Genomic DNA, 24,996 nt, shown 5'->3' with positions numbered 1-24,996 from the left:
TGGCCTAGAACATTGAGTCAGTAAGTATCCGGGCAGAGTCTCCTCAAATGTAAAGTGAGTCTGTATGTATTTTAACATATTTCATCACAGCGGGATTGAGAGATCCGGGCTGGTGCCGATGGATATCTCAGAGGAGTAGTCTCTTCTTTGTCTTTCTTGATTGAGTTTCTGTAGTATGGGTTTGGCAGGTGTGGTGTTCGATTCTGGCAACGACCATCTTCCTGGGGCTCGTCCCTTTTGTCTTGCTTGATGGTCTCCGGCCGAAATCGGCCGGGCGTTGCCTTTCTCTGGAGGTAGACTTTTAGGCTGGTTCTTTTGTTTCTGTGATGGCCTGTGTCCTGTCTTTTCCTCCGAGTTGATGAGTCTGCTGAAACCTGTTATCTGGGGGGGGTTCTTTTGCAATTCGTGGTTTTTGGAAAAGGAATTCTATCTCGACCGGGAGGAGAATTCCTTATTCCATACTTACATTTAGTTATAATTATACATACTTTATTTAAACTTCTTATTCCGAATTTTTATTTACCCAATTCTTTATTACAGTCCCCCGCCTAATAATTTGAACACATTAAAAATTCGTGTTTTCATACTTTTTCAGAGGAATATCAGGTTAAATAATGTCGTTTTCCTCTTGGTCTAATTCTTCTATATTTTCTGTGGACAACATATGTTTATTTTCAAATTCCCTCAATGCCTTAACCGCATTTCTATTCTCTTTTTCTTCCTCTAACTTCATGATTTTTGAAAGAAGGGTAGTGTTTCCCTGTGCCTTTTCTGGGTCTATTGGGAGAGAGGCAATCTGCATTCCTTGAACGACAGAATGTATCAGTCTGATCAGACAAGGAATCAGGCAGGGTAGGAAGATGACTCCGGCAATAGAACATCCTATAAAGAATACTAGCTTTTTCCACCATGCCCCTTGCCCAAAAATTTGATCCCACCAAGAGGCTTGGAGAATCGAATTCCACTTCTGGACGGGTACATGGGCTACTTTCTTTATTTCAGCGGCTAGACCCTTTATAGTTTCTCCGAAGTCATCTATCTCCATGCAATACTCTGACTCGTTATATCTGCCACACACTCCTCCCTCCTCAGCTAGCAAATAGTCGAGAGCGAGTCTGTTTTGGTAGACAAAAGCTCTCATCTGAGAATGTTGTTTTGCTAGGAGTTCCAGGGCTTCTGAAGTGTGATTTGAAACAACTTCTACCACAGCCTGTAACCGAATGAGCCGATTAAGGAGGTAGATTGGGGTCCTGTATCCCCAGCTGCCATCATTTGCCCATGTTGCCGGTCCATAATATTGTATGATTCTTTCGGCGGGCCATTCCTCCCCCTTCCACTGGTGGTTACCTCCGGCTATTGGTAGTTCTCGTTTCAATTCCCTCTTTTGTCGGGCTAGGGTTTCAAAGAGGGGAGCACCTAAAGACCTGCTTTCATCTTTAGGTAGTGTAAAGAAGAAAGGCCGAATTATTCCGAGTGTGCATGACCCTTTCCAATTTCTGGGCAATTCACTGTATGCTTTTTTCCCGCATATCCAGTAAATCCCATCCGGTGCCTTCCAATCTCTGTTAAGTTTTGCCGGGTCCTCCCAATATTCCCTCAGGCCAAGAAAGGCATGGAAGGGATTTGCCCCGTCCTGTTTGTTCCAACATAGACCAATTAGATCTATCCATTCGCAATTATTTTCCCGAGATTGGCTCCAATAACCCTCGGGTGATTCCGGCTGCCAAATTTTTGTCTTTTTATCTGAATTTACCGAGAGAGTTTTTACACACGGGGTGTAACCAACTAGCTCGGTGAATTCCCTTCCTTCCCGACTGACACAAAAAGTTCCAATGATCCTCTTGTCAATTACCCACCCCTCTGGTCGCCGGGTTGTTTTGGATAATTTTAATCCTGTCCACTTAAGTAATTGTTCTGGGGTTAATCCTTCTCCCTTCCATGGCCATCTTTCGGCTGATTTCAGGCCACCACATATCCAACAGTTAGTCAATCCTAATTCGGTAGCTATTTCCTGCATCAGATCTATGAATAGATTCTGATTAGGGCTAGGTAGCTTCCAATTATCGTATTGTTTTTCTAGTTGTTCGTATTGTTCACTGAGAGAGTTTAACCTCTCCTGTTCGAGTCTTTTTTCTTATTTTCCATTTCCTGCCTTTTTAGTTCAAGAGTTAATTGTTTTATTTTATTTTCGGGGTCTGAACCATCCTCGTCTTTTGCGAAACAGATCACCTGATCAAACTGCAGACACACTCTATCATCGTCATTTTTCAGTAAATCTAAAACTATCGGTTCATTACTGAATGACACTTTTGTTTCATGTTTCAGGTTCTTCCCTTCCCAGTACAATTTCCCCCCCATGGCACAATATTTTAAGTTTGCTTTATTGTAACACAAGGGGTTGACTCTGTGGTACGCAATGAACGTTGACTGTTTCTTTCCTCCAATCCAGACAGTTTTATTACACTGCCCGCAGACCGAGATTGGGGAAACCCCTCCTATATCTCTCTTATTTCGTAGGTGGGTCGCTTGGACCTCTTTTTCCCCTGTGTTATGGGGTTGCCTTTTTCCAGTACCTATCCCCGGGGTGGAGCACCAAATTTTTCCTTTCAGCTTACACAGGTCCATTTGGGTACCGTTTGCCCAACATTCTCCTGCGTGCAATTCCGGAGGGCAGGCGATCCATGGCTCGGTTCGCGAGACAGTTGGGCACTGCTCACACTTCCCCAGGGAGGTCGTCCCCGGAGACGCCTCGGGGCCCGTTCTCTCGGTCCAGCACATGACTAGGTTCAGGATCGTCAGGATTCCCCACAATCGCATCCCTCTGCCATTCCCTCCGCCCGTACAGGAACATACGGCGGGGATAACCATCTTCTCGGCAGCAAGGACTGTCTTCAGGGGTCCTTGACGTTCTGATGGCAAACCTCCTTTTAAAGGTTGCCCACCGAGATGCCTTGATCGTGCCGCTCCTGCACGGTACCTTTACGTTTCGGCGGCACTCTATTATTAGAGGTTCCGCCTTACAGTCCAAATGGCCTCGTAATCCTTTTTGAAAAAATCGGAACCACTCAGGAGAGTCGAGTTCCAAGATACCCACCCGGGTAGCAAGTGCTAGAAAAAGGTTGGTCTGTTCTAATTCCTCTTTGTAACACGCGGCACACAACCCTTTCGGTTTTTGCCCTCCCAAACAATGAGTCACCCACGTTTGTTTACAATATGCACACTTAAAATGTACAAAAGGAAAACAATAACATTCAAAATTGGTGCAACTTATCCTGTCTTCGTTGCTCATTTGTTGTTCCGCTGAAGCCTGATTTTCAAATCTCCCGGAGGGGTTACAATTTTCCACTCGGGGGAGTCGCGAACCGAAACTTTCTTCACTCGGGAAGAGTGTGTCCAGCCCTTTTCAGCTGTACGAACCGCGGTGTCTGTAGTCAGGAGGACGAGGAATGGTCCTTCCCAGTGGGGACTGAGGGGTTGCTCTTTCCACACTTTGATCAGTACCTTGTCCCCTGGTTGAATTTGGTGGATCGGAAATCCCAACGTGCTGCTTTGAGGAATCAATCCTCTTCTCCTTAACTCCTGTAAGTTTTTATTTATAGAAATGAGATAAGGTTGGAGTTGAACATCCTCTGTTTGAGGATGTTCAACCGGCATACCATGCTTGTACGGCATTCCATACAACATTTCAAAGGGGGATAGTCCTGTTTCTGAGTTCGGCATGGTTCTTATATTCAACAATGCCAAGGGGAGACATTTGACCCAGGACATTTTTGTTTCAATTGTCAATTTGGATATTTGTGACTTCAATGTCTGATTCATTCTTTCCACTTGCCCCGAGCTCTGAGGGTGCCAAGGAGTATGATATTGCCATCTGATCCCTAACGCATCGGACAACTGTTTGATAATTTTCGAGGTGAAATGTGTACCCTGATCCGAATCAATATGGTCTATAATACCATACCTAGGAATTATTTCCTCCAGTAGAATTTTAGACACTGTTTGAGCCGTGGCCTTAGCTCTGGGAAAGGCCTCTACCCAATGTGTCAATTTATCTACTATAACCAATAAATATTTATTTCTGCCAATTTTCGGTAATTCCGTGAAATCCACTTGGATTCTTTCGAATGGTCGATATGAGATGGGCCGGCCTCCCCAATTGGTTTGCCGAAAATTCGCTCTGTTTACCTTTTGGCATATCACACATCCCTGTACCTCTTGTTTTGCAAGCTCGAAGATTCCCTTACACCCGAAGAATTTTAAAAATTGTTCAGCCAATGCCCTGGTTCCCCAATGGGTTTGTGCATGTAGTCTTTTGAGTATCCCTTTTGCTATTCCCTTCGGGACCAACTCCCTCCCGTCAGGTAACCACCATTTACCCTCTTTGAAATGTCCCCCTACCTTTTTGAAGTCTTCCTGCTCCTTTTCTGAAGGAAGCACTGAAACCTCTGGGGGTTCCCTTGGGACTAGCTCAGAAATACTTACGGTTAACAATGCCGCTCTTTTCGCCTCTTTATCCGCTAAATTGTTTCCCCTTGTATGGAATTGTCGTCCGGTCTGGTGTCCTTTTACATGAACCACAGATATCTCCAGTGGCTCCCTGACCGCTTCTAAAATTTGTCTAATTATTTCCTCATGTACCAATCCTTTTCCTTTAGTGTTGATCAGACCCCTTTCTTCCCAAATTTTCCCGAAGGTATGTACTATCCCAAATGCATATCTTGAATCGGTATAGATGGTTCCCCTTTTTCCCTTCAAGCCTTTGAGGGCTTTTAGGAGAGCAAAAAGTTCACAAGCCTGTGCTGACCAATTTGCTTTTAGGGGACCCGATTCTACAGTCTGTCCTGTTATACCATTTATGATGGCATAACCCGATTTACGTTTTCCCTCCATCATTCTCGAGGAACCATCGATAAACCATTTTTCTCCTCCTTCCAATTCCTGATCCTCCAGATCGGGTCTTACTTTAGTTTGTAATTCCACTGTTTCAATACAATTATGTAGTAGCTTTCCCGTTGGTTCCCCGTACAAAAATTGCGCAGGGTTTTGTGCAGAGGTTGTCCTTAATTCCAATCCTGGCGAACTGATTAACATGGCTTCATATTTCAGAAGCCTTGAATCGGTCAACCATTTCTCCGCTTTTTGTTGTAAGATATTTCTTACATCATGTGGAGTATAAACTATCAGGGGAGCTCCAAACGTTACCTTTTTGGCTTCCCCAACCAACAGTGCTACTGCCACAATTGCTTGCAGACACGTGGGCCAGCCCCGACTGACTGGATCTAGGATTTTGGACAAAAACCCTATAGGTTTCTTCTTTTCTGCCCATTCCTGGGTTAAAACTCCTTGTGCTGTTTGTCCACTTATGTCGACAAACAGTTGAAACTCTTTTCTGATGTCTGGTAATGTTAAAACTGGAGCAGTGACAAGGGCATTCTTTAGTTCTTGAAATTTAATTTCGTCTTGCCCTGTCCATTTTAATCGATCTGTATTTAGCCTTTCATACAGAAATTTCACCTTTTCACTGTATCCCTCAATCCACTGTCTGCAATATCCCATGAGCCCTAAAACTTGCCTAATTTGTCTCTTGGTTTGTGGGGCAGGAAGTTCAAGGATTCCCATCACCCTCTCGGGATCTAATTTCTTTTTCCCTTGTGATATCCAATGTCCAAGATATTTTACTTCGGGCTCAGTGAATTGCAGCTTGGATTTAGACACGTTCAACCCCTTTTGTCCCAGAAAATTCAGCAGGGAAATGGTACATTTCTTCACCTGCTCTTCCGTGATCCCGGCGATTAGCAAATCGTCTACATATTGTAACAGTTTTGTCCCTTCCTCTGGAGTGAATTGGGTGAGTAGCTGCTCTAAGGCTTGTCCGAATAAGTTCGGAGATTCAACGAATCCTTGTGGAAGGACCGTCCACCGCAATTGCTGATTTCGATTGGTATCTGGGTCCTCCCACTGGAAAGCGAAAAAATCCCTACTCCCTTCATCTAGAGGACATGTCCAGAAAGCATCTTTTAAATCAATTACACTATACCATACATCCTCTGGTGAGAGTCTGTTTAGTAAAGTGTAAGGATTTGCTACTACCGGAAACCTGGTTCGGGTTCTAGCATTTACAGCTCTCAAGTCCTGAACCAATCGGAAGTTCCCATCGGCTTTCTTTACTGCCAGGATGGGGGTGTTATGTGGGGACATGCAGGGCTCGAGCGTGCCTCCTTTAAGCAGCTCGTCAATTATTAATTTCAAACCCTTCCTCCCTTCGGCGGGGATGGGGTATTGTCGGATCCTTATCGGATTCTCTGGATTCTCAATTTCAATTTTGATGGGAGCAATATCTAATTTTCCCACTTCCCCCTTTGAGTGCCATACTCGGGGGTCAATTTCCTTTTCATCTTTTGAAGTTAAATGCAACACCTTCACTACTAATTCTGAATTTTTCACAATGATATTTATTCCTAAAGCTATAATCATATCTCTTCCCAATAGGTTGTAGTCGGCTTCTTCTACAAGCAACAAATTTCCTAAACATATCTTATTTTCTGACTCGATTTCCACCTCCTTGATTACCGAGACTTTGAATGGATCTCCTTTTGCGCCAATTACAATTACTTTTTCTTTACTCGTTTCACACCCTATAGGCAATTTCTGCAGGGTGCTTCTCTCAGCCCCGGTATCAACCAGGAAACTCATTTCCTGGCGGTGGGGACCTACCTTCAATTTTATCAAGGGCTCCTTTGCTGTTACTGTCCCCATTTGGAAGAGCCCCAGACCCCCCTAATCTTCTTTAAATATTTGTTCATCTTTTATTCGTTTCCTGCAATCCTTTTTTATGTGTCCTACTTTCTTACAGTAGAAGCACTCAGGAGGATCTTTCCGAGGAGGAGTTTCCTCCTTTTGGGATCCTTTTTGTTTTTTAGGTATCGGCTTTCCCTGTTTCTGTTCGTGTTTTTGAACTTCTTTTACTGCAGCCACTAATATTTTGGCTTGAAGTTTCTGTTTTTCGTCTTCTCTCCTCATATAAACCTTCTGAGCTTCCCTTAGAAGCTCTTGGAGACTCTTCTCCTGCCATCCATCAATTTTCTCCAGTTTCTTCCTAATGTCCTCCCATGATTTAGCCACAAACTGCGTTTTCAGCAGGACCTCCCCCACCGGAGAACTGGGATCAGTCCCGGAATAAATTTGCAGACTTCTCCGCAGCCTTTCTACCCATTCGGTAGGGGATTCCTCTTTTCCCTGACATTCCCCAAATACTTTGCTAATGTTCTGTCCTCTGGGGACCGCCTCTCTTATTCCTTGCACGATGATATTCCTCAAATCCATCATGCTTCTTCTCCCTTCTTCGGTCTGGGCGCTCCAACTCGGGCTTACGCTCGGCCACTTTTGGTCACCGGGTGTTCCCTGCGGGTGCCGCCTTTCCCAATCCCTGATGCCCGCCTGTTTAATCATCTCTCTCTCTTCCTGGTTAAACAGGGATCTCAGGATGGCCATGAGATCTTCGTAGGTGTAAATACTACTCCCTAGAAAATCGTCTAATCTTTCGGCCACTCCAAATGGGTCATCTAGCAGTCGCCCCATTTCTTTTTTGAATGCTCGTACATCCCCTGAGTTAAGGGGCACGTTTACAAATCCAATTACTCCGGGGGCGGTTGGCACTTCCCTGAGAGGGAACATTCGGTGCCCACTTTCTGTCTCTCCCCATTCTCCATTCCCTATTTTTGATTTCCACCGAGTCCTGCTTGCAGGAGGGGAACTGGAGTTTGCGGGAGGGTTTCCCCTCATTGCTGGCGGGATGTCTGCCGCAGCTTAAGTGACTCAGAGGGTTCCCTTCGGATACTTTCGGTGGTCCCAGCTGTGGTGGCCGGACCGGGATTTGTGGAGGGGGTAAGCCCCATCCTTGTGTCAACACCGACTCCAAAGAGGGTGCGGTGGCTGGGTTTTCTGCAGGTGGGGGGGTAGTGAGGGTTTCTGGCACTACTCCCGGTGGTTGAGGGGAGCGTGCTTCTGCCAGTTGCCCCATGGAACCCTCGGGTGCTGATGGTACTACTTGGTCCATCACCGGAGGCTCTACTGGCCCGCGGTACGGAGGGGGTAAGTGATCCAGGGGTTCCCAGGTTTCTGTTTTATGTTCGTTTTTCTGTTTCACTGGAAACAGCCGTACTTTGATATTTAACCAGAGTTTGGCATATTCTTTCTCCTCAGCGTCTGACGAGACCTTTTTCTCTATGTGTGCGAGTAATTCCCTGCACGTCCATTTATCAAATGTCCCCAATACTGGCCAAGTGAGACAGTTTCTTAATTCCTGTCCTCCCCAAATCTCGGCACAGTAATAAATCATTTTTGCCTTGGATTTCCCTCGTTTTTCGGGACAACTTTCCCAATTTCTCAACATCCACCCTAAAGGACTCTCCGGTGGGATGTCTAGCATTTGTTTTGATTCCTCTGATGGGCTTTTCTCGTTATCTAGTTTTTGCACTCTACTTTTTCTCTGTCCCATTTTCTTACGATTCTTACCTGCTCTGCGTTGTGTTCGTCTTTTCTTTTTTTCGCTTCCGAAAGTCCTAGATCGCGCCAATACTTACCTCTCGGTAAGCTGTACCGGGGTTTTCTCGGTGTTTTCGACTTTCTAAATCTTTTGGCTGAGAGAGTTTACCAGTTCCAGAGCTCGACTGGACGTTCCTTCCTCTCTCAGCCCCCTTTGATCGGTCCCCTGAGACTCCCTTTAGCCTCAGGCTTTACGAGTAAGGAAAGAGAGACCCTTTCACACAGAATCGCTTCCTTCGCGGCTGGCCAATTCCCTCGTGGGAGGATGGAAATGCGGCCTTGAAGTCCACACTCGCTCCGTGACCAGGTCACGTCTCTCACAAACTCGCCCGATCACCCGCTCAACCTCACAGTACTTACAGCAATTTCCTGCGAGGGCGTCTTCGTGCACGTATGACTTTTTATGAGCTACCAAGCCGCGGCTTTCCCGAAGGCTCCTTGCCTTCCCGAGCTCTCTGGATCCGTCTCCTCTTTATTATGGTTTTTTTCCTCAGCCTAAATTTGGTTCGGCAATCGGAGCGAACTGCGGAGGGTCTCTGCTCCCCAGGCCGCTGAAATCAGCGGGGGTACCCCCCTGGACAGCGAGATTCTTCCACAGTTTCTTCCGATCCGAGTCACGGCACCAATCTGTTATAAATGCAACGGCAGATTAAAGATTAACAAAGATAAATTTATTATAAATTAATAAAGTAACGAACAGCGAGGAAAAACCACAATAAATGGACAGCGCAGCGCTGGGTGGACAGGGTCTATACGCAAGGTATAGGTGTTCCCAAATCCACGTCTGAGGGTTCTCTGGCCTGGGTTTTTATAGGGATTTTATGTCCCCAGGCTAGAATTCCAACCAGTTTCCATTCACCAAGTGTCCCTGATTGTCGGGTGAATGGATTTCCTGGCCTAGAACATTGAGTCAGTAAGTATCCGGGCAGAGTCTCCTCAAATGCAAAGTGAGTCTGTATGTATTTTAACATATTTCATCACAGCAAAATCGAGGGATCCGGGCTAGCGCCGATGGATATCTCGGAGGAGTAGTCTCTTCTTTGTCTTTCTTGATTGAGTTTCTGTAGTTTGGGTTTGGCGGGTGTGGTGTTTGATTCTGGCAACGACCATTTTCCTGGGGCTCGTCCCTTTTGTCTTGCTTGATGGTCTCCGGCCGAAATCGGCCGGGCGTTGCCTTTATCTGGAGGTAGACTTTCAGGCTGGTTCTTTTGTTTCTATGATGGCCTGTGTCCTGTCCTTTCCTCCAAGTTGATGAGCCTGCTGAAGCTTGTTATCTGGGGGGGGTTCTTTTGCAATTCGTGGTTTTTGGAAAAGGAATTCTGCCTCGACCTGGAGGAGAATTCCTTATTCCATATTTTCATTAGTTATACTTACACATACTTTATTTAAACCTTTTATTCCGAATTTTTATTTACCCAATTCTTTATTACACCATTGAAATGAGAAATGGTTTCTCTGGTACCTGCTATGAATTCATCAGGGTTCCCAGGGTCTGGTCCATGGTGTTGCAGCATTTGTTCTGGTGGCTGTCCATCTTTTCCCCATTTCTGGGTGCTCCCTCCAGCCAGGGCTGCATCAATTGTCAGCTTTTCTCTCATTAAATCATCACGTACTTGGATTCCCAACTGATTTCCCTGAACTTGTGGTAGCAAATAAACCCCAGTGGTCTGATACACCCTATATAACATAGACAGAGACAGCACATGTTGGAGTGGGGACAGGGATGATTCTCCCCCACTTGTTTTAGTGAAGTTTTCTCAACATTCTCCATTTTCTGTTTTCCTTTGCAGCTGAACCAATTTCTGCTGCAGAGTCAGATATCCTCACAATGGGCTGTGCCTTTAGCTGTGCAAATTCCATCTGTGCAAGCAGGCAGAGCTTGGGCTGAGGGGCAAAGGGAATCAGTCCAATTCCTCCTGCAGGCAGGAAGCCCCTGGGCCATTGTGCAGGCTTTGGGCCATCAGTGTTAATTTGCATTTCTAAAGCTCCTCTCCTGGCTGCCTGGAACAAAGCTGCTCTTCCAGGGCAGACATCCCGTGACTCACATGTGGCCCCCACAGAATCTGTTATTTTTTTGTTTAAACAATATTTTATTAGCTGTTTATGTGTTAAAGTGCCAACTTTAAAGCACTTCTCTTTTTTAAAGTGCAGCTTAAGGGTGAACATCGAAAAACTCATACCATCATTTTGTCATCACTTAGAGTCATGTACAAATATAAAACAAAAATGAGAAAGCAATCAAGTGGGTTTTTTTTATTCTCCTAGGACTAAAAACTGATTCTCACACCACTGGCCCAATCAGAACCGACAATATAGAAGTAAAATTATTATGAAAAATTATTCTAACAGTGTAATCTTTTCACTGAAACTGTGAAAAGCAAAAACTCTTCAACAATGTCTTTAGAGAAATAAGGCATTACTTGATTCTGGCCAGAATGTGCAACAGGAATAATTTCATGCACACTTAGGCTGGGTGTGCAGAGAGTGGGTGTGTCATTCCATGACAAATGAATTTACTAGATTTTTCCAAAACTATATACACTCTAACCCCATAGAAATCCCTTGGTTTAATGTTCATTGGTTTGAAGGTGTGGAGCTGTTAGGATTTGGTTTCCTGTTGCAGCCGGATTTCTGTGCCTGTGATGGGAATTAGGTGGGCACTCCTGGATTTCCTGCTCAGCCTTTTCCAGACCAGGTGTCTCCAGCTGTGCCTGGGGCAGTGTCTGGGGTAAGATGTTGGTTGATGATTGCTGCTGGGTGTTGATGTTTTGTTGCTGGTCGTTATCTTGGGGGGAATCTTTTGGGCTATTCCCAGTCTGTTGAGATGTTAAACACATCTCTGCTGAGTGGTGGAAAAAAAGGATTAAAATTCCTTTCCCCAAGGCAAAGGAAAACCTAGTGTGACCAGAGAAATAAGATTTGAAGCCATTTTCAAGTTGGTCTATTTTGCCAGCAGCTAATCCCAGGCAGGGCAGAGTGTGAGTGTCATTGAGAGGCAGAGTGGAATTGTCCCGGTGCCTTCCCCAGCAGCTGTGGCGAGGGCAGGCACAGAAAGGCCTGAAGCTGCAAGAGTGAGAGCAAGGATTGTCCCGCAGTGGCTGGAGATGGCAAAGGAGGGTGCCCAGGCCGAGGATTTGAGCAGAGGATCTGTGGGCAGGCGCAGGGGCTTCCCCCGCTGGGGAGCCCTGGCTGCTGCTGCGTTGCCTTCAGTGCAGGCTCAGGGGTGGCCTGTTTAATATTCCCTTCCAATTCAGATTTCTGAGTCTGGAAGAGCCATGGCTGGGGCATCAATCATTTTATTTTTTTCATTTTGTTTTGTTCTCTTTCTTATGTCCACCCCATAACATTGAGACTATCTGGGGGTAAAAAATTCTCAGAATATTCTGGCTAGAAGAGAGAATCCTCAGTCCAGCTCCTGCAATTCCCTGTTAATCCTAAGAATTGCTGCAGCTCCTTTTTTAGTCCTGAGAAACATTTTTTCTGAGATTCCCTGAACCCTCTCAGGGTCAATACAAGACAAAGCTTCAGTTAAAATAGGTCCCAAATATTTAACCATTTTTTCTACCGTTTGCCATTTTTTTCCAGATACTCAAAGCTGCTTTTTAGCCTGAAAATGAAGCCATTTCACAGAGGCTTCCTCTACCTCTTCTCTTTGTCCACCTGACTGGATCAAGTCCTCCACATCCTGCATTAAGCCAGTCCCTGGGGATGAGGTCAATTCCTTTGATATTTCCTGCAAGGCTTGCCCCAATCAGGCCGGTGCTTCCGTGCATCCCTGCAGAAGGACCGTCCATGTCTTGAGCATTTTCTCTTCTAGCTCTTGTTGCCAGCCCAAGGCAGAATTGTGTTTGCATCCTCTGGAAGTGGGCAGATCCCCAGAAAGCATCTTTTGCATCAAGTTGTGAATGGCAGCAGTGTGAGGAGGGCACCTGGTTGAGGCTGGTGTAAGGATCTGAGAGTGTGGGGCACCTCGGTTTCATCATCTCATTTCTTCTTCTTGGGTCCTGCAGCATTCTGTGGATTCCACTGGATTTCTTGTTTGGCAGGATAGGAGCATTCTAGGGAGCCATCCCTGGCTCCCCAAGCCGTGCCTTGAGCAGGACTCCCAGACAGGCTGTGAGCCCTTCCTTCCCTCCCTTGGAACAGGGGATTGCTTTTGGACACCTCTTGTCCTGGTTGCTTCAGGGAAATTTGGAGAGGCTCCATATCTAATTTTGCCAATTTCCCTGGGGCTGCCCACACTTGTGGGTTCACTTCAGCCGTGGCTCTGCCAGACATTTGACACAGAGGTACAGCAGAACCAGCCTCTGTATCACCTTTTGCAACATTAATTTGCATTCCCAATTTAGCCATCATATCCCTTCCCAGTAAATTACAATCACAATTGTGAGCAAATAAAAATTCCTGCATTTCAAACCCTCTCCCCACATCTGCTAATAGTGGCTGAATAAAACACACCCACTCATCTTTCCCACTTAGTACTTTAATAATTTAAATATTCCCTAGTACCTTTAGATGTAAGATTCCGAGTGGATGGGGAGGCCCCTGTGTCCATCAGGAAAGGTCTCCTCTGGATCCAGAGCCACCCTGGATGTTCCCAAGGGCTGCAGTGTGGTGGGTCCCTGGTGGAATGGGAGCTGTGCCACCGCTAAGAATGCGTGTCCATCAAGGGCTGGACTTGCTGGTGCTGAGGGTGCTGCTGTCTGTGCTTGCAGTGTCCTTGTGCCCTGCAGCTGGAAGGCTGATTCCTTGCCAGGGGCTGTTTGGGTGGGCTGTGCCCTGGCCAGGAGGGCAATGCCTGTGCCAGGTGCTTGTGGCCGAGGGTGTCCCCTGGGTGCTGGGGCCCCCTTGGGCCCTGGGCTTGATCCCTCAGGGGCTGTAGGAACTGTGCCATGGCCTTTGCCTTCAGCTTGGCCTTTTGCTCATCCCTTGCTGCATTCAGCTGCTGAGCCTTTGTGAGCAAGTGCTGCAGGGGCTTCTTCTGTCGCTGCTGCAGCCCCCCTCAGTGCCTGTGGGTGCTCATCCTGTGGCAGCTGCTGAGCTTTCTGCAAAATCCTTCCTTTCTCCAGGGACCCAGCAGGAAATGCTTAAAAGATCATGTGGATCCTTGCAGGTCTAATCGCCATTTGTGAGCTGTTTCTTCCTCGTGCTGGCTGTGCTGAGGCTCCCCTCCCCAGCCCGTATCCCCGAGCCGGTCCCTGTCCTGCCGCAGTGTCCAAAGGCGGCCCCCCCGGCGGGCAGGGCCGGCAGCTCCACGGGGCCGGGCAGCGGCCGGGGCGTCCCGCAGCCTCCTGGGGGCCGGGGGCCACTGCCGGCCCTGCCCGGGGGGTGCTGGGCTCAGGCAGCGCCCGGCGCTGAGCCCCGGCTGCCCCACAGCCCCGGCCCGGCCCCACAGCTCCCCACAGGCCCCCAGCCCGTGCTCCCGGTGCCGCAGCTCTGCGCCCGCTCCTGCCGCTCCCAGCTCAGAGAAACCCCCTGAAATCCTCACCTCCTTGTTTTCCTGTCCTGGAAAACTGGGATACAAAGGATCTGAGTCAGCTGGCAAATTCTGAGGATAAGAGCCTTCTGGAAAATATCCCAATCCTCAGTATTTTTCTCTTACTCTTCCATTATTATTTTTCTTACCCCATGGATTGCTCCTGCTGCTTCTTGCCTTAAGCACATTCCTGCACACTCCCCTTCAGCCAATCCCTTCCCAGCACACCAACACCCTCCATCCCCTGTTTTCTAAATCCCTTCTGGACTTCCCTTCTTGCCCCCCTGGGTGTCCATGTCCTTAATTCCCTCTGGGAGAATGTGCAAATTACCTCAACATGCTCCACAGGAACTCTTGAGAGATATTTTGGGATCCTCACCCCTTTTGCTGGGACCCCATTGTGGCTTTCCCTTTTGTCCCCTCCCTGGGTGCCCTGCCATGTTCACTCCCCGAAGATGCCACTGTAGTCACTGCTGAGATTTTCAGTGCTCTCTCCCTGCCGACTCTTGAGAGCCGCCCTGATCCGTCCCTCGTCTGTCTCCTGCTCACTCTCGGGTACCCAATCAATGCCCGGTGCCGCCGCCAGCCGAGGGAGCCGATCCCCCAAACTGGGTGAGGCCCCTTCAGCTGCACTCACTGCCCGCCGGCCCGGACGGTGGAAGGAATTGCGGAGGAGCCCCAAGGTGTGTGGAAAAATTGACATCCCCACAGGTTTCTGTCCACAAGGAAGACAGAGGAGTCCTGTAACAGTAATTGTATTCACATAAAAAAGGATGAGGCCATGGGACATTTCTAATGAGATTTCACCAATTTTTGGCAGACACAGCCTCCTTTTCATCCTTATTTTCTTGGTCACATCTCCCTCTCTCTTTCCCCATTGGCTGAAGTCCTGGAGAGGTACAGACTTCCCAATGCACCTCCTACATACCCCCTTAATATGCACCCCACTTTTGTATAGCTAACGATGTTGATGGCTGTGTTAAGTCTTTGTTGTTCTTCTGGAAGTTGATGAATTCATAAAGCAGGACCTTGGCTGAGCAACAGTCTGTGTCATCAATTCATAACATTTTGTGCAGCTGATGGCTCCTCCTGTCACTTCCTTATGTCCACGTCCCTGGCCCTATGTGCAATGAGGTTGAGAGGATCAGTTTGTAAAGAGGCTTTGTTGTTGTTCCTTTGCTGGGGTTGCCCCGTTTTGGGGCCATCCCCCCTGGAGCAGGGTGTCCCCCCTTGGTGCAGGCGCAGGGCTCAGGCAGGGCTGAGCCAATCAGAGCGCGCGGCGCTGATGACTCATCAGTGTCCAGGCAGAGCCGCAGCTGCCAGCGTTCCCCAGCTGGAGCCCAGCTGCGCCCCTCCCCCCCGGGCCTTGGCGCCCCCCTGGAGGGGAATTTGGGGAGGTGGGAGGGGGGAGCGCCAAGGCCGGGCCCCCCCGCGCTGTGGTGGCGGGAGCGGCTGCAGTGGGGAGCGAGTGCGGGCTGAAGCGGCCGAGAGCCCAGCGCTGCCCCAGGCCGAGCTGGCCCAGCTGCATCCGTGCCCCTGCGCTGGGATGCTGTGGGACTGGGGGGGAAGAGGGAGGCGGCAGTGGGTGCTGGGCCTGGGGGCAGGAGGAGAAGGGAAGGAGAAGCAGGGTTGAAGAACAAAACGGTCGAAGGATTCACGTAGGAGGAGCAGGTGCAGGAGGAGGAGAAATAGTAGGAGGAAGAGGAGTGGGAGGAAGAGTAGGGCCACAGGAGGAGGTGGAGGAGAAGGAAGAGGAAGCAGCACAAGGTTCCACTCTCCCTGTGTGTGCAGTCCCAGGAGTGTTGCCCTGGAGGTGACTGGGGAAGGGATCCACGATTTTGATGGGACTGAATCTTGGTGTTTCTGAACTTTTTTTGGCTAAATATTGGTGCTTTTTTTTTTTTTTCAGGGGCTGAATCTTTGTATTCTGGAGGGGGTTTTGCCTGAATTTGGTGTTTGGGTAGTTTTTCATCATTGTTTTGATGTTTGGGCTGAATCTTGGTGCTTTGCTTTGTTACAGACACAAGATGCCCAATGACTTTCTGAGATGAACTTGGGCATGGAGGAACCCCCAGCCCAAGGCGCTCTCCTCTCTTTTTTCTCCTAACCAGGAATTTTCATTCCCAAACTGTGTCCAGATGGCAGAGGAGGAGAAAAAGCCACAGAGATCCTGCATGAGGAGGGGCTGGAAACCCAGTCCAGGGAGCTGCGAGGAGGAAAGATCCCCCCAGTGCCAGGAACACGGCCAGAGATCCAGCCGGAGCTCAGAGCTGGGGTAGAAGCCCCACAAGTGCTTGGAATGTGGGAAGGGCTTCAGGTACAGCTCCCACCTCATCCAGCACCAGAGGATCCACACTGGTGAAAAGCCCTATGGGTGTGAGGAATGTGGGAAGAGCTTCAGCCAGAGCTCCAGCCTGAGGAATCACCAGGTGATCCACACTGGGGAACGGCCCTATGAGTGTGGGAAATGTGGGAAGAGCTTCAGAAATATCTTTGGCCTGATGAGACACCAGGTGATCCACACAGGGGAACGGCCCTACACCTGCTTGGAATGTGGGAAGAGCTTTGGGTGGAGCTCCAACCTGAGGGCACACCAGCGCATCCACACTGGGGAGAGGCCCTACGAGTGTCCCCAGTGTGGGAAGAGCTTCTCACAGAGCTCAGCCTTGACCCGACACCAACGGAGGCACCACTAAGGGAAGCCCTGCGAGTGCCCCGAGTGCGGGAAGAGCTTCGTGCGCTGCTCCAGCTCCATCCCCCATGGGAGGATGGGCGTTGGATGATCCCCAGTGACCCCCGTTGGGCAGAGCCCTGGTGATCCGTGGTCCTGGTGATGCGTGTTGGGAAGACATCTGGCTGGGAGGCTCCACATCTTCCTGGCTCCCTGTGGGCACCTGGATAAAAGCAAGGGAATTAAAATCCAAGGGGATACAGAATGACAGTGGGAATTGTTGACTTTCAGTCCTCGAGAAGCTTTTGCCTCAGGAGCTGTGTGGGCAGAGAAAAGGGGGTGACACCGGGCTTGGGGGGCCCGAGGAGAGCACGCACGCTCTTGGGGGGGGGGAGGACACCACCCCTAGGACCCCCTTTCACCTTCCTGTGCAGGCAGAAGCTGAGCCCCAGTGCCAGGAAGACGAAGCCCAACACGGAAACTCCAATCCCCGTCAGCATCTTGCTGTGGGCAGCGTTTGATGGCATCCCTGGGGGGTCTGCAGAGGTCAGGACCCCCAAAACTTCTCACAGACACTTCAATCCCCTCCAAGCACCCTCCCAGTCCTTCCCAGCCCACCCAGGATCCTCTGAAACCTCCTTCAGAGTCACTAATTTAAAAAAATTAGGTATTTTAAAAAAAGTGGAGATCTTAGCTAGAGATAGGCCTTGCTGGAACTAGTTAATGATGAAGTGAGAAGCAGGATTTGAGATAATGAATCTCAGGTAAAAAATTACTTGTCATTGTATGTTTAGATGTGCTTATAATGAGAAAAGAGAAACTGATAAACGGGTTCAGGAAGATCACAGACCTTACATCTGGAAACCCATTTCAAAGTCACAAGGGAGGAAATTGGAGTTGTACCAAATGTCATTTGTAATGTCAACCACTGTAAAGGTAGAAAGTTGAGAGTGGGGAAGAGCGGTTTTCCTTCATCTCTTGATGACCCCTCCTCACCAAAACGACCTGTTCTTCAAATCAGGGAGCCAACCACTTAGGTGTAATGACTTTTTAAACTCATTACTGTGAATTTTAATCCAAAGTGGGGAATGGGGGGTGTTAGCATTATGAATATGTATTCATATTTATGATATTTAAGACTTTTGTAAATAAATAGACACTGGAATCTTTTGTCAACTTGCAGTGCGTATTAAGGGGTGACTCCCGCACTCGCCCAGTGCTGTGATTAAACATCCACTTTGTAACTTTAAACTGTTGGAGAGGTTTTTGTCCATTAACAGATTGATATTGATACTGGATCAATATTGCTATTTTGGTAAATCACTGCCAGTCTCTTCCCAGCCTCCCCAGGACCCACTAGAGCCCCTCCTGTTCCTCTCAGGATCCCACAGCCCCCTCCCAATTTCCCCCCACTGCCCCAGGACCCCCAAACCCTCTCCCAGTCCCTTCCCAGCCCCACCAGGACTCATCAAGACTCCTCCCAGTCTCTTCCCAGCACAACCAACCTCATCCCAATCCCTGCTTTCCAATCCCAAATCTCCTTCCAGCTCCTCCAGGCTCACTCAAATCCCTCTCAGTGACACCCAGCACCCCCAAACTCCCTCCCAGTTTCCACCAGGACCCGCAGAACCCCATCCCACCCTCCCCAACATCCTTCAAACCCCTTCCCAGCCATCCTAAGCACCTCAATCCCTTCCCCAGTTTAAACCAGTCTATCTCTAACTCCCTCCCAGTTCCTCCCAGCACAGCCCAATCCCCCTCTGGGCCCCCCCAGTGCCTCCCCCGCTGCCCCCGGCGCTGTGGGGGCCGGGCCGTGCCCCAGTGCCGGCTCAGGGGGTGCTCCAGGCTGCCGTGCTGCACCTGGCAGCTGGAGCTGAGCCCGCATTGCCGGGGGCGGTTTCCAGCAGCACCAGGAGCTGCTGGCTCCAGTCCCCGCTGGGGAGCACGGCAGTGGCCAGCACGTGGCCCGAGAGCTGCTGCTGGCCCTGGGAGCAGCTCAGCTGGATGTGGGCAGGGGAGAAATCCATCCGGGAGCAGAGCAGGCGGCCGGGGCCGGGCTGGGAGCTGGAGGGCACCAGCGAGATGGACACGCTGGGATGGGCACTGGGAGAGAGAGTGGAGAGGAGTGGTGTGGCATTGGGAGGGACTGGGATGGCACTGAAAGAGATGAGAGTGGATACTGGGACACTGGATGAGGGCACAGAGGTCTGGGAGTGAAGTGAGAATGAGCTAGGAATAGACTGGGTATGGCTAAAAAGGAGTGGGCGGGACTATGGTGGCACTGGGAGGGACTGGGATGGCACTGGGAGGGACTGTGGTGGCACTGGGCGGGACTCTGGTGGCACTGGGCGGTCGAGTCCAGCGCGGGACTCTCGGCTCTGTGGATCTGCCCGGCAACTGATGAGTCATCAGAGAGACGCGCTCTGATTGGCTGAGGGGCGGCAGATCCACGGAGAGGCGAGATGGACAGGCGGGGTCACTGGGAGTGACTGGGATGGACTGGGAGAGGCTGGGATGGACTGGGAGAGGCTGGGATGGACTGGGAGAGCCACGGGAGCCATTCGGAGGGACAAGGGGCCCCGGGGATGGGCACACGGAAGGCTGAGGGCTCTGGGGTGATTCCCAGGGAGGTTTCGAGGGACACGGCCGGGCCCCTCTCTGTGCCCCGCGAGCAGCGGCCCGGACAGAAAAGCTCAGGAGCGGGAGGAGGTGTTTCTCAAGATTGATTTTAATCCTCATTCGCCTGGTCTGATTTGCTCAGTCCTAAGTTCAGTTCATTTCCCCATGTCGGGCTGTTGTGCCCCTGATGGTGATCCCTGAGTGACCTCTCCCTGCCCTTGTCCCGACCCACGAGGATTTGGATTTGTTTCAGTTCAGTGGAATTCGTGGTGATCTGGGGGGAGCTGGAGCAAAGCAGCTGGAAAGCACAGTGGGCGTGTGTCCTGGGTTGATTATGATGTTAAATTGTATCCCCATTCGTCCACCTAACCCCGACACAGGTTCTGTATTCTTAAAATTCCATCTGAGAGTAAAAGTGAGTGGAAAAGAAGCACCAAGTCTGTTATCAGACTGCACTTGCTCCCCCCGCATCGGGAGTTTTGACTACAGCACAGACAGACAAGACACAGATCGCCTTGGCTTTCCAGCTAGCCGGAGCAGAGAGGTCTTCCTGGACTGTTTTCTTTCCCTTTTTCTGAAACGAATCGAAGCTGCTCTGGACTGGGGACTCGGGGGAGCACCGGGAGCACCCCTGGACTACCGGGAGCCCGGCCTGGGCAGCGGCATTTTCCAGCGCCAGAGGGACTGATAACAGAGCCAACACCCCCAGGAAAGAGACCCTCTGAAGTTCCTCATCTCTGCTGAAGGGCGAGAGGTTTTGTAATTTGATATCGTTCATTTTTGTGCTGGGTAGTGCTGTGCCTGGGAAATAAACAGGTTTTTTCCACTTCTCTCAGAGAAATCTCTTCCCGAACTGGATGGGGGGTGGGAGAAAGGGGCCACGTGGGTTTGCTTCCCGGGGGGAGCCCACTGGAGGTTTTCTCCCAAATTTACCCTAAACCAGGACAATCACCCAAATTACACAAACACATCACAAAATTTCAGAAACATCCCTCAAAATTCTAGAAAAAATGACAAAAAATGGCAGAAAACACCCACAAAATTTCCTAAATCTTCTCAAATCTCTACCAAATTCCGGAAGCATCCCACATAATCTCCAAAAATTTCCGCACAATTTAAGAAAAGCCCCTCAAAACGATTCAAGTCTCCTCAAAATCCCACAAAATTCCAGAAACACCCCACAAACTTGCAAAAAAACCCGCACGAATTTCCCTAAATCTTCTCATAAGCCCACCAAATTCCAGAAACATCCCACAAAATCTCCACAAATTTCCACACAATCTAAGAAAAATCCCACACAATTCTTCAAGGCTCTTCAAAATCCCATAAAATTCAAGAAACTTAACACAACTTTGCAAAAAAATTCCAGAAAATTCCCTTAAACTTCTGAAAACCCCACCAAATTCCAGAAACACCCTACAAAATCTCCACTAATTTCCACGCAATCTAAGAAAAAGGCCCACACAATTCTTCAAGGCTCCTCAGAATCCCACAAAATTCCAGACAATTCCAAAACATTCCAAAGAAATCCCACCAAATTCCAGAAACAACCCACAAAATTCCAGAAAATCTCCACAAAAATCTCCACAAATTTCCACACAATCTAAGAAAAATCCCACACAATTCTTCAAGGCTCCTCAAAATCCCACAAAATTCCAGAAAATTACCAAAACACTCCAAAAAAATCCCACCAAATTCCAAAAACCTTCTCATAACCCTACCAAATTCCAGAAACATCCCACAAAATCTCCACAAATTTCCACACAGTCTAAGAAAAATGTACTCAAAGTTCTTCAAGTCTCCTCAGAATCCCACAAAATTTCAGACAATTCCACAACATTCCAATAAAAATCCCACCAAATTCCAGAAACACCTCAAAAATTCCAGAAAAAATCCACAAAATTCCCAAAATCTTCTCATAAGCCTACCAAATTCCAGAAATATCCCACAAAAATCTCCAGAAGTTTCCACGCAATCTAAGAAAAATCCCACACAATTCTCCAAGTCTCCTCAAAATCCCACAAAATTCCAGAAACACTGAACAAAATTCCAGAAAAAAACCCACGAAATTCCCAAAATCTTCTCATGAGCTTCCAAAACTCCAGAAACATCCCACAAAAATCTCCAGAAGTTTCCACACAATCTAAGAAAAACCCCTCAAAATTCTTCAAGTCTCCTCAAAATCCCACAAAATTCCAGAAACATTCCACAAAATTCCAGAAAAAAACCACAAAATTCCCTAAATCTTCTCCAAACCTTACCAAATTCCAGAAATATCCCACAAAATCTTCACAAATTTCCACAAAGCCTAAGAAAAATCCCACAAAATTATTCAAGGCTCCTCAATATCCTACAAAATACCTCAAAAACCCCACAACATTCAAAAAAATTTCTAACAATTCTCGAAACAACCCACAAAATCTCTCAAGTCTCCTCAAAATCCCACAAAATTACAGACAATTACCACAACATTCCAAAAAAATTTCACAAATTCCAAAAATCTTCTCATAACCCTACCAAATTCCAGAAACATCCCACAAAATCTCCACTAATTTCCACACAATCTAAGAAAAATGTACTCAAAATTCTTCAAGTCTCCTCAGAATCCCACAAAATTTCAGACAATTCCACAACATTCCAAAGAAATCCCACCAAATTCCAGAAACACCTCAAAAAATTCCAGAAAAAATCCACAAAATTCCCAACATCTTCTCATAAGCCTACCAAATTCCAGAAATATCCCACAAAATCTCCACAAGTTTCCACGCAATCTAAGAAAAATCCCACACAATTCTTCAAGTCTCCTCAAAATCCCACCAAATTCCAGGAACATTCCACAAAATTCCAGAAAAAAACCACAAAATTACCTAAATCTTCTCAAAACCCTACCAAATTCCAGAAACATCCATCATAATCTTTACAAATTTCCACTAAACCTAAGAAAGATCCCTCTAAATTCTTCAAGGCTCCTCAATATCCCACAAAATTCCACAGAAACCCCACAACATTCCAAAAAAATCCAAAAAATTCCAGAAACATCCCACACATTCCTTCAAGTCTCCTCAAAATCCCACAAAATTCCAGACAATTCCAAAACATTCCAAAGAAATCCCTCCGAAATCCAGAAATACCTCACAAAATTCCTTAAAAAAAGCCACAAAATTCCCCAGATCTTCTTATAAGCCCACCAAATTCCAGAAATATCCCATAAAATCTCCACAAATTTCCACGCAATCTAAGAAAAACCTTTCAGAATTCTTCAAGACTCCTCAAAATCCCACAAAATTCCATAAACATTACACAAAATTCCTGAAAAAACCCACAAAATTCCCAAAATCTTCTCATAAGCTTACCACATTCCAGAAAATCTCCACAAAAATCTCCACAAATTTCCACACATTCTAACAAAAATCCCACACAATTCTTCAAGACTCCTCAAAATCCCACAAAATCCAAGAAAACTGCCACAACATTCCAAAAAAATCCTAACAATTCTAGAAACAGCCCACAAAATCTCTCAGGTCTCCTCAGAATCCCACAGAATTCCAGAAAATTACGACAGCATTTCAAAAAAATCCCACCAAATTCCAAAAATCTTCTCATAACCCTACCAAATTCCAGAAAACATTACACAAAATCCCCACTAATTTACACAAAATCTAAGAAAAATGTACTCAAAATTCTTCAGGTCTCCTCAGAATCCCACAGAATTCCAGACAATTCCACAACATTCCAAAGAAATCCCACCAAATTCCAGAAACACCTCAAAAATTCCTGAAAAAATCCACAAAATTCCCAAAATCTTCTCATAGGCCTACCAAATTCCAGAAATATCCCACAAAATCTCCACAAGTTTCCACGTAATCTAAGAAAAATCCCACACAATTCTTCAAGTCTCCTCAAAATCCCACAAAATTCCAGAAACATTCCACAAAATTCCAGAAAAAAACCACAAAATTCCCTAAATCTTCTCAAAACCCCACCAAATTCTAGAAACACCCTAAAAAATCTCCACTAATTTCCACGCAATCTAACAAAAAGGCCCACACAATTCTTCAAGGCTCCTCAGAATCTTACAAAATTCCAGACAATTCCAAAACATTCCAAAGAAATCCCACCAAATTCCAGAAACATCCCACAAAATTCCAGAAAATCTCCACAAAAATCTCCACAAATTTCCACACAATCTAAGAAAAATCCCACACAATTCTTCAAGGCTCCTCAAAATCCCACAAAATTCCAGAAACATTACACAAAATTCCTGAAAAAAACCCACAAAATTCCCAAAATCTTCTCATAAGCCTACCAAATTCCAGAAATAACCCACAAAATCTCCACAAGTTTCCACGCAATCTAAGAAAAATCCCACTCAATTCTCCAAGTCTCCTCAAAATCCCACAAAATTCCAGAAACATTGAACAAAATTCCAAAAAAAACCCCACGAAATTCCCAAAATCTTCTCATAAGCTTCCAAAACTCCAGAAACATCCCACAAAAATCTCCACAAGTTTCCACACAATCTAAGAAAAACCCCTCAAAATTCTTCAAGTCTCCTCAAAATCCCACAAAATTCCAGAAACATTCCACAAAATTCCAGAAAAAACCCACAACATTCCCTAAATCTTCTCAAAACCCTACCAAATTCCTGAAATATCCCACATAATCTTCACAAATTTCCACAAAGCCTAAGAAAAATCCCACAAAATTATTCAAGGCTCCTCAGTATCCTACAAAATTCCTCAAAAACCCCACAACAGTCAGAAAAAATCCTAACAATTGTAGAAACAACCCACAAAATCTCTCAGGTCTCCTCAAAGTCCCACAAAATTGCAGACAATTACCACAACATTCCAAAAAAATCCCACAAATTCCAAAAATCTTCTCATAACCCTACCAAATTCCAGAAACATCCCACAAAATCTCCACTAATTTCCACACAATCTAAGAAAAATGTACTCAAAGTTCTTCAAGTCTCCTCAGAATCCCACAAAATTCCAGACAATTCCACAACATTCCAAAGAAATCCCACCAAATTCCAGAAACACCTCAAAAAATTCCAGAAAAAATCCACAAAATTCCCAAAATCTTCTCATAAGCCTACCAAATTCCAGAAATATGCCACAAAATCTCCACAAGTTTCCACGCAATCTAAGAAAAACCCCTCAAAATTCTTCAAGTCTCCTTCCTCAAAATCTCACAAAATTTCAGAAACATTCCACAAAATTCCAGAAAAAAACCACAAAATTACCTAAATCTTCTCAAAACCCTACCAAATTCCAGAAATATCCCCCAAAAAATCTCCACAAGTTTCCACACATTCTAACAAAAATCCCACATAATTCTTCAGGGCTCCTCTATATCCTACAAAATTCCACAGAAACCCCAAACATTCCAAAAAAATCCAAAAAATTCTAGAAACATCCCACAAAATCCTTCAAGTCTCCTCAAAATCCCACAAAATTCCAGACCATTCCATAACATTCTAAAGAAATCCCATCAAAATCCAGAAATACCTCACAAAATTACTGAAAAAATCCACAAAATTCCCCAGATCTTCTTATAAGCCCACCAAATTCCAGAAATATCCCATAAAATCTCCACAAATTTCCACGCAATCTAAGAAAAACCTTTCAGAATTCTTCAAGTCTCCTCAAAATCCCACAAAATTCCATAAACATTACACAAA

The 24,996-nt window shown here is 46.9% G+C and overlaps 1 protein-coding gene across 1 annotated transcript in view; it reads left to right on the top strand.

Annotated features, from left to right (window-relative positions):
* The window catches only part of LOC111944892 (uncharacterized), a 246,714-nt gene that overhangs the window by 149,411 nt on the left and 72,307 nt on the right, over positions 1 to 24,996 (top strand). Inside the window, 1 exon segment of the mRNA XM_086873951.1 lies at positions 16,368 to 16,755. Coding sequence (XP_086730077.1) covers positions 16,368 to 16,755 — 388 coding nt within the window.

This window comes from Cyanistes caeruleus, unplaced genomic scaffold (assembly GCF_971803275.1).
Source record: "Cyanistes caeruleus unplaced genomic scaffold, bCyaCae1.hap1.1 HAP1_SCAFFOLD_127, whole genome shotgun sequence".
NCBI lineage: Eukaryota > Metazoa > Chordata > Aves > Passeriformes > Paridae > Cyanistes > Cyanistes caeruleus.
Note: the sequence above shows the minus strand (reverse complement) of the source record. Positions and strands in the feature narration are given on the sequence as shown.